Below are 20,925 nucleotides of genomic sequence, written 5' to 3'. Positions count from 1 at the left end.
CAATTGAACATATGAAGAAATGAACCATGTAATATAGTATATGGAGTAACTGGCCCTTTTTTTTGAAAAACAACATTCACTTTAATTGCTGACTCATTTGAATCTATTGTAGAATGATAACATTGTTTCCTAGTAGATTAGAATTTTATTGCTAAAAGTCCTTATGCAGTTTTATAACTAATAGTTTCACTCAAAGATTGATACCGGGAAGGAGTTTTCTAACAGGTTTTTGATAGATTTTTTTTTTCTCTAATGATACAAAATTTGGTTAGATACAAAACAGTTAACCTTCTTTTCAATAGTAGCTGTTTTACATTGTTCACAGCAGTTAAAACGAGAGTATATTAATATTGCTATCTTAAACCTGAATTATTTCCTCTCTTCACCTCCCCAAGGCCCTTTGCAAGTTACTCTGTATTAGAGATATAACAGAAGATTTTAAAATTTAAAAGTGTGTAAGTACTACAAGCTTATCCTATCTTATTAATTCCTATAAACTTTTAAACATTTTTTTCTTCCCTGAGGAAGGAAAGTGGTATAATGATGAGCTTCATTTTAATATAACTTTTTATGTCAGAAGCTGTTCAACATATACAAAAGTAAAGAGACAAATAAGATAAACCTTAATATGCTTACGACTCCATTGTAACAACTTAATTCATTTTATGGCCAATCTTATTTCATCTCTACCTTTGCCCATTCTCCTCCCCCTAAACTCAGATTGACTAGTCACATTTGAAATTAAAAAATGGAGGCAGGGAAGTAATGGTGAATTATGTATTTTCATCATTCTAACCAATAGCAAAATTACTGCTTTCTACCTGACCCACTGCTTTTTCATTTGGTTTGAAAGCTTCGTGAGTTTTCTCTATGGATCAAAGCCAGAGGTCTGAAATAAAGTTTTTATTGTGTTCTGTGGTCAGTTCTTGAGAGTGGAAAGATTTGTAGTCTCAAATATACAAAAGCCTCAGAAGAGCCCAAACCTGCCAACACCTTGATCTTGAACTTGTAGCTCCAGAACTGTGAGAAAATAAATTTCTCTTGTTTAAGCCACCTAATAGAAAAGAGTGTGTATAGAAAAGAATCTTCCAAATGCCTCACCTGGTCTAGGATCATGGTTAAGAAAGTAATGCTGACTTGAATATATTTGAACCTGTCATGGGAGTCTAATTTTCCATAAATGCGTTTCATTAAAAAGCATGACATAAAGCTCTTATTTATATACACTATAGTCTAAGCTATATTAAAAACAAGCAGTTAGAAAAATGGCAAGACGTGTAATGTTATCAGTAACAATAATAATATTGTTATCTGGATGTTGAACTTTTTACTTTGCTGTATGAAATGATTTTATGAGTATGCAGTGTAATTAAAACTAAAAAGAAGCTTTTATTAAACATATCTTTTAAACAAATGAGAATCTGTGAACACCCATTTAAGTAAAATTGTTTTGTGAGTAGTCAGTTTGGATGTGAATAGATACAACTTTGAATTCTTGTGGGTAGTACCAAGTTGTATAATGTAATGCAAAATATATGTAATCAGTGTTGGAGTTGAGAAGAACTTTAAGCAGTACTTTTCTACATTATGATCTCTATTTCAGATAAAGCGATCTAAACTTCATGAACAAGTTTTAGATTTGGGCCTGACATGGAAGAAGATAATAAAATTTTTGAATGAAAAACTGGAGAAGAGTAAAATGCAAAGTATAAATGAAGACTTAAAAGATATATTACATGCTGCAAAGCGGATAGGTATAGTTTTTTTTTTCTTTTTTTTTTTTTAAAGAGAACCAGTAAGGTTCAAAAACAGATTCCTTGTAAACAACATACTATATAAAGGAAAGCTAAAATGTCCTGGCGTCTAAGTATTCATAATTATGAAAGACAGTCCTGGCCAGGCGCGGTGGCTCATGCGTGTAACCCCAGCACCTTGGGAGGTCGAGGCAGGCAGATCGCTTGAGTCCAGGAGTTCGAGACCAGCCTGGGCAACATGGCAAAACCCTGTCTCTACTAAAAATACAAATAAAATAAACTAGCTAGGTGTGGTGGTGCGCACTTGTAGTCCCAGCTACTCTGGAGGCTGACGTGGGAAAATTACCTGAGCCTGGGAGGTTGAGGCTGTGGTGAGCCAAGATCGTGCCACTGCACTTCAGTCTGGGCAACTCGAGTGAGACCCTGTCTCGAACAGAAAAAAAAAGACAGCCTGTATCTATCAACGAGCTTCGGATAGAGAGTGACAGGCTGGGGATAGGCAGAAGTAAATTAGTAATTATAATACTATCTAGCATGAAGGATAATTCAGTGTTTGAAAACCACTGTCTTGATTAAAATAAGGATAAAGTAAATTAAAATTTTAATGTAGCTCTAAGGAAGCTTAAAAGCCATGTAGCTCAGTCGCTTATTATAGATGCCCACCTAGTACACAGTGAATAACAGCACTGAAACTATACTTTGACTGCTTCACTTCCCTTCCCACACTAATATTCTTATCAATTGACTATATTTGAAGGAAAATGTAATTTGAAATTATAATATTGTATACTAACTCAGGTTACTTTCCCAAGGTTAAAAATCAAACTAAATGAAACAAATGACGGGTAAAACCCCTGTGTTTGTACATTGAAATTCATCATATTCCAAATTCTGATAACTAAAAAGCATAATTAATACTACTGTAGTTCTAGATTTTCCAAATTTAGCAGGTTTGCAACTATAAAATGTCCATACACCTATTCTGGTCTTGCATGATCTGGCCTTCCCCTCTGTCTGACCTCACTTCATTCTTGCCTTCATTACTGTGTCAAACACATCTGTCTTCAACTTCCTCAAACCTACCAAGCTAGTACCTGATTTGGGTCTTTGCACATGCTGCTCTGTGTGTTGGGAATGCTCTGTTCTAATCTTAATGATGGTAGATCCCTTTTTGTCATTTTAAACTCAGCTAAAAAATTACTTCCTTAATGAGGTCTTCATGCCAGTAAGTTGTTACCCAATCACTCTTTATCTTATAATCATTCATACCATTTTCTCCATAACATGTATTATTGTCTGACATTTTACTTGTTTATTATCACTCTGATGTAAGTTTCATGAGAATGGGATCTTATTCTTGTTAAACTCTCCATCCCCAGTGCTTATACTAGAACCCACAATATTTTAGGGTCTTAATAAAAATTCGTTTGTTAAATAAATGAAAAAACTGTTCTCAGGTGATTCCTTGGTAGAGAGAGAATTTGGATCCTTACCTTACCATATGCTTGCTGGTTGGCAGTTTTATTCCATGTACCAGCTCTGGATTGTGTTTCTGTTACATCTCATAGACTTGAAAACTTTTTATGGTCATCAAATCTATAAATTTTTTTTTTTTCAAATATGTTAACTTTTTAAAATATGTCATTTAACTATCATTGGTCTGTAACCCAGTATGATATTTAATTGAATGTCCTCATTGTTTTAAGTTGTGAAAGTATAAAATGTCTCATGTTTGTACAGTTAGATCTTCAGAAGTTAAAGGACATTAGTAAAAATTGAGTTTGCTTAAGCCTAGGGGCAATATAACACACTTTGATGAGGTTTGTAATGGCATTTGGCATAGAATTAGACTTTATATTTTAAGAATACAGAGGCAGGTTGTTTGAAAAATAGTGGCGAAAATACAGTCTTCCACATCACCTTGACTAGGATCTTAACCCTCCTGGTTTTCATCACATCTTCATTTGTAAGATGTTGAGGCCTCCAGAATCTGACTAAAGTACTTTTCAAAAACTATACAGAGTGTCCTTCCTCTTCTTTAGTTCTATTATAAAAATGCCTCTGAATACTGAGCAAAAATGTAATGACATATTGAGCTTATTCAATACCATGACTAAGTTTATTTCTTTACATAAATGATGTGGAATTTAAGATTTAAAAAAAGAAAACCCTTTAGATTGCTTTCTCTGGCTATCTCTGGCCACAAGTCAAAAAAGATTGTTTTAAATACCAGTCATTAAATATAATTCTGGGGATTGTACCTGTGGTGAAGTAAATATCTGATTCATACTTAGGGACTGATCACCTGGCCCATGTGTTTAAGGGATTATTTTGAGATTAATGTCTCAAAAGAATATTTCTCAGACAAATAAAATCTTAAGTTGGATGTAGGCAAATTCTAAATCTGTTATACCCATTTTTAAATGCTGTGCTTCAGTTGAATAACTATTAGGTTTAGTGAAACTTAAGTTGAGTAGTAGTCAGCTGTCCCTTCTGGATGAAAATGCTGATACTGGAAATGTAATTAAAGCTACCAGCTTTGAAAGGATTAGTCTCATGTGGAAAATGTCCCTGTCATTTCTCTTATATTTATCTTCTATCATAGACAATTTTGCTGTAATTGTATTAAAAAGGTTAAGCAAGAGAATAAAGAAAAAAATATTTCACTTGAGTATAATATTATGAGACACTTAAGGCTATGCATATTGTTTAATCTGGACAATTGACATTAAGCTGGAGGAAATATCAGAGGACATCTTGTCTAATGTCTTCATTTTGTATGTGAAGAAACAGGGCCCATTAAAGTTAAGTGAATCCTGTGGTTTGTATGTGTTGAAAGTAGGCCTAGGTCTAAATTCTGAAATAGAAGTATGATAGAAATCCTAGATTTTTACCTTTCCTTTCCTTGTAGTTAGAGGTCATATCCTAGTAAGTCTACTTTTCAGCTGTTCTTAAATTTACTCTGTATATTTACCATTGCCCCATTTCAGCCTTTTACCACCTCCTGTCTGAACTACTTCAGTAGTTGTTTGCTTTAGCCTTCCTTTCTCATCCACCTTCTTCACTGTCACTGGACTGATCTTTGTCAAAGGCAAAGCTCATTTTTATTCCCAGCTTACCTTTTAGATCAGATTCTTTAGAATGATACATAAAACTCCTTTATGAGTTGACACGATTTACTTTTTTATCTCTTTGCCATTGAATCACATGCAACCTTTATGCCAACATATGCAGTGTTTACTGTCTGAATTTCCTGAATAGTGCGTACTGCTTTTCCTCTCTCTTTTATGTGTTAAAATAACTTTCCCCATTGTGTCCTGTTATACATACTTTTTTAGAGTACTTGTTTCATAATTATTTTCCTGTCTTCTCCCTTCACAGTAGTGAAGTCTCTGATAGATTGTGAATGCTTTAATGAAACAGGTATTACAGGAATCAGAGCATCTTTCTACTCCATTGCCTAATATGCTGCAAGGGATCCAGTAGATGTTCAATAAACAAATGAAGTATTGAGAATCCAACTCAAAGTTCTCTGTGGTCTTCACTACCTGTAATGCTGACGATGTCTTACAAGTGGCAGTTTCTCTCTTTTTTGTTATTTTTAAGTATTCCTCCTCTCACCCCCAACCCCCCAATTTACATGTGGTATATTCCCATACCTTTTTACAATTTGATTCTTCCCTTAAGATTATTTTAATAATAAAATTTAGTTTTATGGAGAAAATATATAAATTATTTAAAAATAGTATTCTTGGTCCTTAATCTTAGTGTATTCAAATACTTATTGTAGGCATAGCTGTCTCCTTCATGAATGTTGAAGGATATAGTCTACATTCTGTTGGCGATGAAACTTTGTCAGTATATTTTATGTGCTCTAAGTATAAACTTTTTAAAATAAAGAAGTCAAGACTGAGACTAGTAATCAATAAAATGCATTATGTATTAGGCATATATCTGTTACTTAAGAATTTAAATTATTTCATGAGGCCAATAAGATTTGCACAGTGCAGACAGAAACTAAGATAGGGGCCAAGAGTAGTGGACAAGTGGGTAGAAAGACCTTACCATTCCCTAATCAGCTCTCTAACTGTCAAACTGAATATCTCTTCAAGAGCTAGAACAGAATGTTTGAAGTTGTCCCAGAGTGCATTGATCTAATGATTTTACTATAGTATGGATGCAAATCAAGACTCAGCCAGAAATGAACTAGTTTATTTCACTATTCAACTTGTCATAAAAAGACCTGTTTGTTTTGCTTTTTCTAATTTATAAGCCCTGATTTATATGAGTTTTGACTTTTTTATGCATCTTACCTTTCATAACTTCATCTTTAAGAAAACTATGAATCAAAAGGTAGGTTGGACAGGAGTGGCTTACAAAGTATGGTTTAAGGCATTTGTAAATCCATTGTAGTTTGTGAGTTATCAAGGAAGTAAGATTTTGCTGTTAAAAAATGAGGAATCAAAATCTAGGGTGGAAAGCCATTTATAAAGCAATGACTGGAATAGGAAGTATAAAAAGATAGTAGCAGAATCTGGCAATTTTGTGTGTGGACATAATGGTAGATATTTAGAATTATAAAGGCCTGTTAAAGGGATATAGCAGTATTTGTGACAGTTATTTTGAAAATTGCAGATTGCAAAAGAGTTCAAAGAGTTTTACTTCCCACAAAGTGGCAGACAGGGTAATGTGGAACAACCCTCTGCAGAGAATACCTAGAAAAACTGCAAAATACAAAATTTGTTTGACTATATCGGAGAAGTTATCAAAGCAGTGAAGATTTTTGGGGCCAAGATGTGGAAGCAGAAATTAACCCAGAAAATGTGATCCTGGCATTTGGGCTACTTTTTCCTAGAAGTGAATTGTCCATTCCAGAAGAGGAGGCTGGATGGAAAAGAGGAGGATGAGAAGATGAGCAGAGCTTCTGACAGATTCAGAGGACTAAGATGACAAAAATGACTAAAATGGACAAAAGAAGAAATATAAAATCTGAATATTTGACTATTAAAGGAATTTAATCTGTAATTAAAAACCTTAAGTACAAAGAAATCTATATGCTATGATGGCTTTAATGGAGAATGTCATAATGTCATTTAAAAAGGTATGAGAGTACTATTGTAGATTAAAAGAGGTTAAAGGCATATAATAATCAAAATGTAATGTATGATCCTTGATTGACTCTTGAATCAGAAAAAAATTACATATTTTTGGGGTCATTGGAGAAATCTGAATATGGGCTGGACGTCATTAGGTAATATTAGATCTCAGGTGTGATAATGTTGTGGCTATGTAAGAGGATATCCTAAATCTCAGGAGAAGCATACTGCAGTATATATAGTGATATCTCATGAAGATTAAAATGTACTGTCAAATGTGTCAGCAAAAGAAATACATATGATGTGTGTGTGTGATCAAATGTTTATAATGAGTGGATTAATAAATATGAGAAGATAGGGTGATTTGTTGTAAAGTAATAAAGGTTTAAAAATTACATGATTATTCAGTAGAGAAAAAGCATTTTATGAATATCTAACATTACTTATGATAAAAAATCTCAGCAAAGTAGGAATAGAAGGGGATTTTGTTAATCTGATAAGCAGTAGCTATAAAAAACTTGGAGCAAACATACTTAATGGTACAAAGTTAGAAGCTTCCCTGAGGTACGGAATTAGACACAAATGCCTATTACCACTTCTGTTTCTCACTGTATTAAAAATCCTTGCTAACATAATATGGCAAGAAAAAGTAAGGGCATAAAGACTGGAAAAAAAAACTTTTCCGTTTTTCACATGACTGTACCTGTAGAAAATGAATTTAACAAGGTTAATATAAAAATCAATTTTATTTCTACTTACTAGAAGCACATTAAAAATTACACTTATCTTTATGTAACGTAATACATTTTGCCTTAAATTTTATAAATTTTAATTTATTTTACACTTACAAAAGGATCAAAAACATCAAATACGTAGGAGTAAATTTAACAAAAAATAAGCAAGACTTCATGGAAAACTAAAATATTGAGAGAATTTAAAGAAGATCTAAATAAACAGAGGGATATACCAAGAATTGGAAGACTCACTATTATAATGATATATTTTTTACCCAAATTGATCTGTAGATTCAGTGCTATCCCAGGCACAGTCTTATGTTTGAGGGTGTGTGTGTGTGTGTGTGTGTGTTTGTGTGTGGAAATTGACAAGGGTAATATGAAAGTTATATGGAAATTCAAAGGCAAAGAGCAGCCTGGTTAACTTTGAAAAATAAAAAGGGAGAACTTACTCTAGTAGATATTAAAACTTATTATAAAGATAAGTAGACAGTGTGGTGTTGGTCCAAGAATAGGCAATTGGACTAGTATGACAGAATATAGCCCAGAAACAAACCTACGGATAGAAATATACTTGATTTATAATGAAGGCCAAACAATAGTGAGACAAGGCTATTTTTTCAGTATATGGTGCTGGGTCAACTGCATATACAGATGAGAAAAAGTACCTATTTTACAAATAATTTTAAACAGCCTACAGAATTAAGTATGATACACAAAACAGTACATCTTCTAAAAGATGTAAAAGAGTATCTTCAGGATCTTTGTATGTGCGAAAATTTATCAAACAGAGAACAAAAAGTACAAAGGGAATGATTAAGTTGGACTGTAGTAAAATTAATACCTTCTATTTATTAAGAGTAAAAAGGCAGAACATGGAGTGGGAGAATATAGCTTCAAGATATATAACCAAAAAGAGAGCTTTTATCCACATTAAATACGAGCTCCTACAAATCAATAAGGAAAGGACAGATAATCCTATATGAACATGAGTAAGAGCTTTGAACAAGGACTTCACAAGAGATAGTTGACCAGTAAACATGAAAAGGGCTTCAGCTTCATTGGTAGTCAAGGAGATGCCACTGCATGCCCATTAGAATGGTTAAAATGTAAAAGACTGACCTACCTATTGTTAGGATCAAGAATGTGAACTAGAATTTTTGTCTACTGCTGCTAGAGTTTACAATTGGTACAACCACTTTGAGTAACTGTTTGACAGTGTCTACTATTACCTACTGTGGTTGGACAAGTGAAATTTTAAATCTTAGAACATAAATATCCAATAAAAATGCTTGTACATACATGTATATCAAAAATAGGTGCATTCATTGCAACATTATTTGTGATAGCCTTAATGTAGAAACAACCCAGTTCATTGTTAAAAAGCTTAAGTTGTAGTATGTAGACTGCCTTATAGCAGTAACGGATTACAGCTATGTATAACATTGTAAGTGAATCTTATAATGTTGACAAAAGAAGCCATACAACACATATTATGATTCCATTAATATGAAACTGAAAACTAGGCATGACCAGTCTCTGGTTTTAGAAGTCAGGATAGTGGCTGCTTTTGAGGAAGGAGGTAGTGACTAGGAGTGAATATGAGGGAGGTTTCTGGGGAGCTGATAATGTTCTGATTCTTGAAGTAGTTAACCAGATTACACAGGTGTGTTCATTTTTTGATAATTCTTTAAACTGTATATGTACTGTATATTTTCTTGTTATATTCAATAAAAAGAATTACTATGATTTTTATATTACATAGATTAAATAAGAAGTATTTCAGATTGATAAGTAACACATGCTTGTGTATTTATTTAGCTTAAGGTTTGGCTATCATGGTGAGAACTCCTATGTACCCTGCTCAGGTCCTGGTAAACAGTATCATAAGTATAATAAATTGGTGTTTTTCATTCTCATGCCTATTTTTATATTTGTGTTACATATTTATACATCCATAAATATATGTATTAGGAATACATTCAGCTCAAATATCAAAACCCATTGTAGTGATAAAGACACCAAGTGGGTTAATTTGTTTCATCTGACAAGTTCCCTATGTAGGTCAGCAGCTTGATAATGGTAGGGCTCAAGTCTGTGCTAATGATTTGGCCTTTTCTTCACATTTGTTGCCTTTTATTCACCAGATATCTGCTCCACATCTAGGCATTATATCTGTGTACTTGATGCAACTATATTTCTTGTACTGTCTTTATTTGCTTTTCAGATTCCTAACTTTTTTATAGTTTGGGATAATTTCAAAGTATCAGTTAATATATGTGGGTACAAATTCAGTTCTGTCAGTTACTAGTGGGTAGCTAATTAATATCACTAAACCTCTTTTCTCTTCTATAATATGGTGATAACAGTTCTCACCCTCTGTAGTTGTTGTGATGTTAACTAGTAGTATAAAGTGCCTAGGGTTAAACTGATAAGTGGCTGTCAATTAATAATTTTATTATAACTTAGATGTGCTAATAACCATTAGTAAACAAATAGTTGCTTCTATGGGTTAAATGTTATGACAGATGTAATGTGTCCAGTGATGTACTGGTTCAAAGGGCAGGAAACTGCTTAGGTAAGTCAGGAAAGAATTCATAGAGAAGGTAACATTGGACAGCATTATATTGTGTTTTGAATGTTTCAAAGACAGAGGTGTTACATTTATGTCCATTTTACAAGAGAAATTTTAAAAAGCTGGATAACTTTATAAAAATCAAGAGTACTTTGCAAATGTATCAGCTGTGTAAATAGGTAATTCAGATTACCTGGGAATATAGCTAAACAATTGTAAACAGAATGGATACTGGCTGGGTACAGTGGCTTACGCCTGTAATCCCAGAATTTTGGGAGGCCGAGGCGGGTGGATTGCTTGAGCTCAGGAGTTTGAGACTAGCCTGGACAACATGGTGAAACCCCATCTCTACAAAAAATACAAAAACAATTAGCCAGGCATGGTAGTGCACGTCTGTAGTCCCAGCTACTCAGGAGGCTGAGTTTGGAGGATGGCTTGAGTCCAGGAGGCAGAGGCTGCAGTGAGCCAAGATTGTGCCACTGCACTCCAGACTGGGTGACAGAGCCAGACCCTGTCTCTAAAAAAGGAAAAAAAAAAAAGGTTCTTGACAATTTGCTTTAGTTTATCAGTAGATTAGTTGTCATTAACAAATTATGATTCCTTAAATATAAGAAAATTTAAAACTGCATTCCTTAGTAGAGGCATTTTAAAAGTGATACTTTTAAATAGTATTACGAGTATAATATTAATAAGCATCTGATATATGGATGCAATACTGAAGTGTTGCACTGAAGTCAAAATAATCTTTTTTGTTTGTTTTTCCTTGGATGTTAAAACAATCTAAAATGGAAGTTAAATCTCAGTGAGCTATATGATTTGTTTTAATTTCCTTAGTGATGCTCAAAATGATGGTTTTATTATAGGAAGCTTTTATATGAAGTCTAATTCAAACTTTTATGTTAGCTATTTGGTTGCTTGGGAAGTTACATTGTAATTTGATGCAGGATTTTATACTACTGGAAAGGTAATATAGTGGCTGGTTGCTGCCTTAAAGTTGCAAGTTGAGTATTCACATTTTGTAATGAATGTACATAAAATTAAATGGCTGTTTCTAAAACATAGGGAAATGCCTTGAACTATTTTTAATCTTTTGTACTACTACTATTTTTTTCTAACAAATATCTTTGTTTGCTTTCCTTTATTTGTTCATCCCAAAGGCAACCGTTTTTATGTAAATGTAGTAATAATTTTAACATTTAAGTAACTCCTTCAAATTACTATATTGAACATTTCTTGAATACTTTGCCTGTTTAATGCAAGGTATTGCTAAAGGTGCTTTCATGCATGGAAAGAGTTATATACTCTAAAATACATGAGGCTTATTATACTAAATTACATTACTTAGGCAATTTTAAAATTATATCAGAGAAATTGTTCATTTTATTCCCCCAAAAGCCACATGGAAAATGCCTACCTCTGTTATGTCAAAAGTTTGATAATTTTGTGATCATTTGAAAGATGGTTTAATACTCTCCCCCTCAAAAAAAAAAAAAAAAAGTACCTGGCTTGTTCTTGTAGCATCAGTATGTTATGTAATCTGTTTGTATCTGAGTTTTTCTGTAAAATTGAGGAAAATATTAGCAAGATTCATGAGACTAGTTTAGATATTGTACTTGTTTAATAATTACACTAATGGGAAATGAACAGGAATATATAGAGGGAAAAATTATGGGGACATGGTATATTTTATATTCAAGTTGAATCATTTTTGTATTTTGTTAAATAATGTACTTTGTTGTATCTAATGTTGTAGGTAAGGTCCTGTATTTTACATATTTGTAAAAGAAAACATCATCATACTTGCCAGATTCAAAAAAATCAGCTAATCTCTGAGGATTTAACTGGTCAAGGAACTCATTTGTTGACAACTTCTAAATTGAATACTTATTGGCTGGGTACAGTGGCTCACGCCTGTAATCCCAGCCCTTTAGGAGGCCAAGATAGGTGGATCACCCGAACTCAGGAGTTTGAGACCAGCCTGGGCCACATTGTGAAATGACTCTACAAAAAAATATAAAAATTAGCTAGGCATAGTGGCACGTGCCTGTACTCCCAGCTACTCAGGAGGCTGAGACTGGAGAATCACTTGAGCCCAGGAGGCGAAGGTTGCAGGGAGCCCAGATCGTGCCACTGCACTCCAGCCTGGGTGACAGAGCAAGACTCCATCTCAAAACTGCACTCCAACCTGGGTGACAGAGCAAGACTCCGTCTCAAAAAAAAAAAAAAAAAAAGGAATATTTATCAATTATGGATGCAAGTGATTGATATTTTAATTCAGTCTTTAATTAAAATTTTCTACTCATCCTTTTTCCAGGATTCCTCAGCTATTAAAGTAGGCTACAGAAAAAAGTGACAACTTACAACCACTTAATTCTGAATATTTTGAATCAAAAGAAAACAGACGTAGATTGTGTGTTGAGGATGATTGACAACTGTAACCATCATTTACCTCTTTGATTTTAAAAAATTATTTTATAATCTTATAGTAACAATCTACCAAATATATCATTTTATATGGTAAGGTTCTATATAAGGTTTTTTAAGTTTGAAAATTATGTATAATAAAAGCGCACCAGTCAGCCAGCCAAGTTGAGTTCTGATCATGCTCTGCTACTTAACGGTGATTTTTGGCAAGCCTCTTTCACTTTTGACTTTTTTTTTTTTAATTCTGGGAAGTGCCTTATAGTTTACTATGCATTTCATATCCCATTTCCTCTCAATATAACTGCAAAGTAGGGTGAGTATTTCTTCTTAATAAAAGTATTGTAGGGACCTTCTAAGTGCATCCTTTTAAATATATTACAGTTGAAGTGCCAGGTGGGTAGAGCCAGTTTTCCGGTTTACAGCTTATATTATTCAGTGTTTTATGGATAGAAAGTTAGATACCCAAGTATGTAGGTTTCTAGAGTACCTTCTTTAAAAGTTTGGAGTTCTTAAGTTTTATATCAAGTCTTATATAAACTTTTCGTCAGTTGATTAGTGTATCAATTTATCGGTGGCCAAATCTAAACTTAAAATCCTGATTCCTCTTCGAAAGGTGACCACAGTGAGTGATATGAAGCAGACAGAAAAAGCTTTAAGAATTGGGTGCAAATGTTAACTTACCAAAGATCATAAACCTAATCGTTTTTATTATTACTTAAATTACATATAGAATATAAAGGGAAGTGAACAAAAGGCTATTTCAGAACAGGATTCTCACAGTTAATGTAACATGTTCAATTTTGGATTTAGTGTCAGAAAACAAGAACATGACTAACACCTTTCTACTTTAGAAGTGTACCACACGCGTTGTCCAAAGCCGTTCCATCTCCCCCTTCTGATGTGGCCAATTGGGTGGTGGTTCAGCCGGCTAATAGAGGATCGCTTAGTGTTTCCCTTCCAATTACATTTTTGTTGAGGGTAAGTTGGGCCTTGGATAGCTTTGCCTAATTAGACATCTGACTGCATCATTTTCTTCAGATACTTTGTCTACATTTTACAAACTTTTAATACATTTTAGTCACCCAAAAAACACTGAGTGGGCTGTACCAGCAAGTTGTGGTGCATCCTTTGCGGCCGCAGCACCTGGGGTCCTTCGTCTGCTCCAATCTGATCAGGGCTCTCATCCGGGCAGCGTGCTAACAGCCAGTCTCTTACGCCTACATACGTCATCTCATGTGGACAGTGTGCTGGAAAGCATGTCGGTGCCCCTTAGGGAAGACAAGCTGGTATGGTTGCAGGAAGATGGTGAAAGTGGAAGTTACCATCTGATGTTTTAGCGCCCTGAAAAAGTTCATTGTTTTCAGAATGCCGTAGTCATTATTTCTGTTGTGTAGTCATCCATGTTAACAAATAGTGTTGGCCAGTGGAACTCCCAGAACCGTAAGGCATATAGAGATTCTCTGTTGAAAAACTGTTCTGTGGTATGAACACGTGTCCATTTCACATAGGTTGTGCAGAAGGAGAGTTAGTAATTAGGGTAGAGTATTAACATTTATGAAACACCACAACCCAGCTAGGTTTAAATTTTTTTAAGTATTTGTGATTTTTGAAGTTACAGATTTAAGTTAATGGTTATTAAAAATTTGACACTCCAAAAAAGTTGATCTTTGTTGATGTTTCTGTGAGTCTACAATTATTTTCTCTTCAAACATGGGCTTATAGCTTTTTCACCCACTATTAATGGACTTTTTAAAGGCAAGATATATAAATCTGCTGCATTATAGTTAGTGAATGTATATGGCTATATCAGAATTCAACCAGTAACCTAATAATGGATATTTAAGTTAATTACACTTTTACATTAGATAATAAGGCTGTTCTTCCACTATTTGATTTCTTAAGGTGACCTATTTATTTTTAAAATTTATTTTGTAAACAAGAATTAGAAATAAGTCTACTGTCTAGGAATTTACAGGGAATCAGTGTGACATAGGGGAAATAACTTGTTTAGGAGTTAGAAGACTAATGTTAATCTTGTTTAATGATGTAATAGCTGTTTGATCTTTCCCTAATTACTCAAATTCTGTTTCCATTTAACATCTATAAAATGGAGATACTTTTGTTAGGACAAAGTGAGATAATTATGTGAAAGTTTTTAGTAAATTATTATTTTTTAAAAAATCCAAAGATGCAAAGTGTCAGCAATACTATCTTTACAAAAAATGTGTATTTACAATGGTAGATAATGTTTGTAAATGTGAATTCCATTTTTGCTCAGACTTTTAATCAGTTCTATCAACCCCTTTAAATTATCTGTAGAAGTACCATAATCCCCAAATTATCCAAATCCTGTTTTACAAGTTATAAGTAAAATGTATAGAATGAATAAATAAATGTACATAAATGCTATTGAATTAATTTAAAAGCACCATTTATAGATTTTCATATATTTTCTTAAATAATAAAAGAATAATTGTATGTCAGATAATTGTGTAAATTATAACAGTAAAAGTAGACTTCATACTTGAACAAATTGGAAATATACATTGTAAAATTGCTTATTTTCCTACCTATAAACTGTTAATCTTCTACACATGACTGAATAGCAGATAAAGTAAAAAGTGACTCAGGCAGTTTGATATAGTATAAAAATACTAATCTGGTGTCAGTGAGGCCTGGGTCTAGTTTAAATCAACTAATCTTTGTGGAGCTACCTATTTGGGGCTAAATACAGTGAGGAATACTACAGTGGTATTGTCATCAATACCATTGTATTTGTACAATGTACTCAACGTTGTACTCATCTTGAAAGAGGTAGTTGAGCTATATTCTGAAACATGGGTAGGATTTGAACAATCAGAGGCCTTGAAGAAGAATCAGTATGATATAGAAATAGGCATAGAGTGGGGTAGAACGTGGTTTTTGGTTAAGAAATTCTTTTTGGCTGGAGCAGGAAATATATAATAGCCAATAAGACTGGAAAATAAAATGCTGGGGTCAGCTTCTGGCAGTGTAGGAGCTTGGATCAAGCTATAGTAAGCTGGGGAAGATTTGTGAATAATGATACTGGAGTCATGTTTCCTTCTTTTCTTTTCTTTTCTTTTTTTTTTTTTTTTTTTTTTTTTGATAGAGTCTCAATTCTGTCACCCAGGCTAGAGTACAGCGATGCTATCTCTGCTCACTGCAACCTCCGCCTCCTAGGTTCAAGCGATCCTCCTGCCTCAGCCTCTCGAGTAGCTGGGATTACAGGTGTGTGGCACCACACCCAGCTAATTTTTGTATTTTTAGTAAAGACGGGATTTCACCATGTTGGCCAGGCTGTTCTCTAACTGCTGACCTCAGGTGATCCACCCACCTTGGCCTCCCAAAGTGCTGGGATTACAGGTGGGAGCAACTGCAGAGTCATGTTTTTTAGAAAGATACCAGAATTCATTACATTATTAACTTTACCAGTATTTAGGTAAGTCACATAGCTTTTGGGGCCTTTTGAAGATTTAAATTGTTCTTTTCTTCTCTAAGAATATTCTTTGAAACCCATGTCAGAAATACAGATTCTTTTCTTTTTTTTATTTGAGAAAATTGGATATGAGAAAATGCCTTAAATAAATTAGAGGCTGATTCTTCTTATATTTACTTCTAGCCTCTTTTAAACAGGAGCTTTCTTTTTTATTTTATAATATGACTAACTTTATCTTCAGCTTAATAAATATCCTTGATGGTATTAAATGTTTTTGAATGAGAACTATAGAAGTATTTCTTGCCATCTCAGGTTTATGGTACAAATTGGAAAGAAAATTATAGATTTTTGAGGTTTCCTTGAAGCTCCAAAACTCTATAATTCAGATTGTTTTCTGTACCTTACTTTGGTTTATTTAACTAGCTCATCAAATCAATCTTTAAAATTAGTTTTAAAGTGAGTTTTAGCTAGTGTCTCAAGTTGTTTTTAGAAGCGGTAAGGATTGTTACTAGGTAGTTTCTGCACTTAGATACATAATAATTACTGATAATGATTTATTTACCTAAAATAGTTTTTTTGAGAAATAAATAGTTCTTCAGGAATGGGTTGGTTCCTGCTCCTTAAATTGGCTATCTGTCTTTATTGTTATGTTTTTGTTGTTTTTTTTACAAGGTCTCACACTGTTGCCCAGGCTGAGTACAGTGACACAATCATGGCTCGCTGCAGCCCCAACCTTCCAGGCTCAAGCAATCCTTCCACCTCAGCCTCCTGAGTAGCTGGGACTACAGGTGCACACCACCATACCTGGCTAATTTTTAAAAATTTTTGTAGAGATGGTTCTCACCATATTGCCCAGGCTGGTCTTGAACTCCTAGACTTAAGTGATCTTCCTGCCTTGACCTTCCAGAGTGTGGGGATTATATGGAGCCATTACACCTGGTCTATTGCTATGATTTGACTGTTAGATTTACTCAGGAGAATATTTGTGGTAATTTTTTGGAAGATCGTAACTTGAACCATGATTCAATTGAGCTAATACTGTTTCTTTTGTCTTTGAATAGTTGGAACTGATAATGGGAGAGAAGCAATTGAAAGTGGGGCTGCATTTCTCTTCATGACATTTCACTTGAAGGACTCTGTTGGTCACAAGGAAACAAAGGCTATCAAACAGATGTTTGGCCCCTTTCCATCATCATCTGCCACTGCAGCTTGTAATGCCACTAATCGAATTATTTCTCATTTTAGTCAAGATGATCTTACTGCTCTTGTGCAGATGACAGAAAAAGAACATGGCGATAGGGTTTTTTTTGGTAAAAATTTAGCATTTTCATTTGACATGCATGATTTGGACCACTTTGACGAACTGCCAATAAATGGTGAAACTCAGAAAACTATAAGCCTAGATTATAAGAAGTTTCTGAATGAACATCTCCAGGAGGCTTGCACCCCAGAACTCAAGCCTGTGGAAAAAACAAATGGCTCCTTTTTGTGGTGTGAAGTTGAAAAGTACCTAAATTCAACTTTGAAGGAAATGACTGAAGTGCCAAGAGTAGAAGATCTTTGCTGTACTTTATATGATATGCTTGCTTCTATTAAAAGTGGTGATGAACTTCAGGATGAGGTATAGTTGAAATGATTGATTTTTTTATATTAATGTAAACTATCCTAATGAAATAGTGTTTTTTAAACATGGGTGGTTAGCAAAGGAAGTTCTTTAATGTTCTGTATAGTAGTTGAATCTATAGCCAAATGGTTTCACATAGCAGGCCTGTATATACGTTCCCAATGGATAGTTACAGGAGGTCTGAAAGTGTAATGAGTGTAGCAGAGGAGTCAGCAGACAATAGTTGGGTGTCCACATGCTCTGGTTACTGGGACAGTGCTGGTTTGATGTCAACTTAATTTTAATACTGGACAAATTGAATGAGTAATATATTTCATGAAAGATTAAGAGGGATGGCCTACTGTTGTAGAAAGGACAGGCTTTGAAATCAGTTTGTTCTTCCCTTTCCACTTACTGGTTGTGACACTTTAGGTAACTTAATCTCTCAGAAGCTCAGTTTTCTTGTTGGGCTATCTCAAGGAGACACCAATATCAAGATAGATAATTGTTATAAGGATTGAATGTGATATATGCAAAATGGTAAGTAACATGTTAAATAATCATTATGTGGTAGCTGTGATTATTTTTGTCGTTATTATTGGAATTAAGAATTTTTAAATCACATTGAGTATCGGAAATACAGAAAAAATACTAGCTGTATTTTTCAGAGAAAAATTAATTTAGAAAATTAGCTAAGTAGGTATTGGAGGACTTAACCCATAGGTGTTATGCCAACTAACATTAGTTTGGAAGTAAGATATTATATCATTAATTCTGTGATCAGTCTTATTTACCGTGAATGTTTTACACTTGGTTTAATTTTTATCAGATCTGTTCTCACTATTAAATTTTCTCTAACATTCTGAACATAATATTGTTTTAAAAATTGTGATTTACGAAGAAAATTTTACTAATATTTGCTCATCATAATTGAATACATAGTAGTTATCCAATTATGATTATAATAAACAGAAACTTATAAATATCTAATTAATGGATATTTTATTTTCTTAGTAAGCCATAAAACCATTACTTTCACTTCTGAATATCTATAGTAAGTTTGTATTTCTTAGTCTTTCACCACAATTTTAAAGTATGTAACTGAATCTGATTGTTGGAAGGGGAGTATTTGTGCTAGATTTTTTTCATAATTCATTTGTCATATATTTATTGTATGCTTATTGTATTGCTAGGTACAGTGCTATTTACTGAACATAAAAGGATGAATAAGATAGCAAACTTGTTCTCAGAATTAATTGTCTAGCAGGAGGAGACGTGTCAACAAGTAACTGTACTGAAATATCATAGGTATTATAATACTACATGCAAAGAAAATGGGTGCATAAAAGAACAAGTCATAGATTTTATAGAGGTGTTAGTATGGTAGCAAAAGTATGCATAGAGAAGGTTAAGCTTGAACCAATTCTTAAAATATGACTAGATTTAACTCTTTCAAGTGGACCAGAAAGGTAGGGAGCATATTTCAGGCTTGAACACTGTTTTCAGAGAGCTGTAGCTCTGTACAGCAAGCATGCAAGATGCAAAGGTGGAGTGCTGAGAAACAAGGGTATGCAGATAGGTAAGAGCCAAAGGAGGTGAGGGCTGAGCACCTTGTTAAGGTGTATGACAAGCCACACTGAAGTCTGCATAGTCTGGTTCAATGATTTTTTTCAACCAGGGTTAATGGATAGTTTAACATGTAAGTTGATGTTTCACATCCTGTCAGTGGCTTGAGTGGTAGTTCTGTATGGTTTTATGTAGTGAGTGTTTTGGTTTTCCTGTTTGTATATGAAAATGGACAATCATTATCATAATTTTTGTTCTGCAGTATAGATTATTCATGCTTTATATTTTAGATACAATTCTTTGCTGTTATATGTTATATTCTGTTGTTATGGCAAATTTTCAGTATAATTTTCAAGTGATGCTTCAGTAGTTTTCTACAATTGTTTCCCTACAGTTGTTTCACTGTGATTGTTCTTGACCAGTGTTGTTTTCACTTTAGGGTGTGCTATACCTTATGTGTTGTCTATTTACTTCTAAATACTTAAGTCTGGAAAGAGGATAATTAAAAAGGCCATCAGTTCATATGATAATAGTTAATTTCTATTTCTTTTTAAGCTTTTACTTGACTCTTTATTTAAATAGGAATATTTATGTAGCATGCTGTGTGCTCTTGCTCCAGAAATGTAGCAGAACCATGGGAATATTTTTACATATAATCTAAGAAAAGCATATAAAGCTACTTCTATGCTGATGGCAAAAATTCTTCTCAACCTGTGGTTTCCCAGCTCTGAATAGTTAATTGACCTAATGACTAATTGATGATAAATCCATTTTTAAGGGCTAGCTATTAAAGTCTTTTTTAAAAAGACCTTTATGTTATTGTTAAACTAGTGTTAGAAACATGGGAATAAAAAGTATATTCATATGATTACATTTACCACAAAGACTGTGTAAGAGAGATTTCTGACTGAAACGTGGAGAGGAATAAGACTAATGACAATAGTAATAATAATAACTGACATTAATATGTGACATAAGGCATTATGTTAAGTGCTTTATGTGCATGACTTCATTTAATCTTTATGCAGTGCTTTGAGATAGGCAGTGCTGGATTAAGATGTTAGAAGCCCTAAGAACTGAAAAGGTTACACTCTGAGGCATTTCTCCTCCTCTCCCATATGTGATTAAATTTTTTTTAAAAATAGCATACTAAAGCAAACATAAGAAAATCTAACAAAATTTCATTTATTACGGTGGTGGCAAAGTTGATGTCTTTTTCAAACATCAAGTTCCGTTTTGAGAAGTTTTTCTAACTTTCCTGGTCTGCTTTGCTGGTACCTTAAGTAAATGCTTTGTCCGTCCCATAGATTATTGCTCTCTGGTGGCAGGTATTTTATGGATTAGCAAATTGAGTTTAGAGATGTTGGGAAATTTGTCTGGAGTTACAGAGTAGACAGTGGATCCAGGATGTAAATTCAGACATTCTGACAAAGTACACAGGCGCACTGAAGTTTAAGTAGATTTGTACATATTCCTGTGTTTTGAAGCTAAGCATCTTAAATTTATGTAGGGGAATTATTGACATCTACTCTTAATTCACAATTTCTTTAGAAACAAGATCTTTTCCTTTTAGAGTTTCAAATAAGGAATTGGCTGAAATAAAAGGATGAAACTTTTAGACCCTGTTTAAGATAAATTTTAATAATTCCTCAGGGAATTTATTACATAGAAAGCACATCTATGTTCTCCTGTTTTAGACGAGTTTTAATTATTCCT

General features: G+C 33.7%; 1 protein-coding gene across 3 annotated transcripts in view; it reads left to right on the top strand.

Moving 5' to 3' along the window:
• ASCC3 (activating signal cointegrator 1 complex subunit 3) overlaps positions 1–20,925 on the top strand; it is a 382,658-nt gene that overhangs the window by 15,810 nt on the left and 345,923 nt on the right. The window contains exons 3-4 of one of the 3 annotated variants that reach the window (XM_004044455.5): positions 1,604–1,754; positions 17,102–17,661. In XM_004044455.5, coding sequence (XP_004044503.4) covers positions 1,604–1,754; positions 17,102–17,661 — 711 coding nt within the window. Of the gene's footprint in view, positions 1–1,603; positions 1,755–6,609; positions 9,504–17,101; positions 17,662–20,925 lie in introns of those variants that run through there. The other 2 variants (XM_004044454.5, XM_055391435.2) reach the window with 2 other exon arrangements.

This window comes from Gorilla gorilla, chromosome 5 (genome assembly GCF_029281585.2).
Source record: "Gorilla gorilla gorilla isolate KB3781 chromosome 5, NHGRI_mGorGor1-v2.1_pri, whole genome shotgun sequence".
NCBI lineage: Eukaryota > Metazoa > Chordata > Mammalia > Primates > Hominidae > Gorilla > Gorilla gorilla.
The sequence above is the reverse complement of the archived record's forward strand: the minus strand, read 5'-3'. Positions and strand labels throughout refer to the sequence as shown.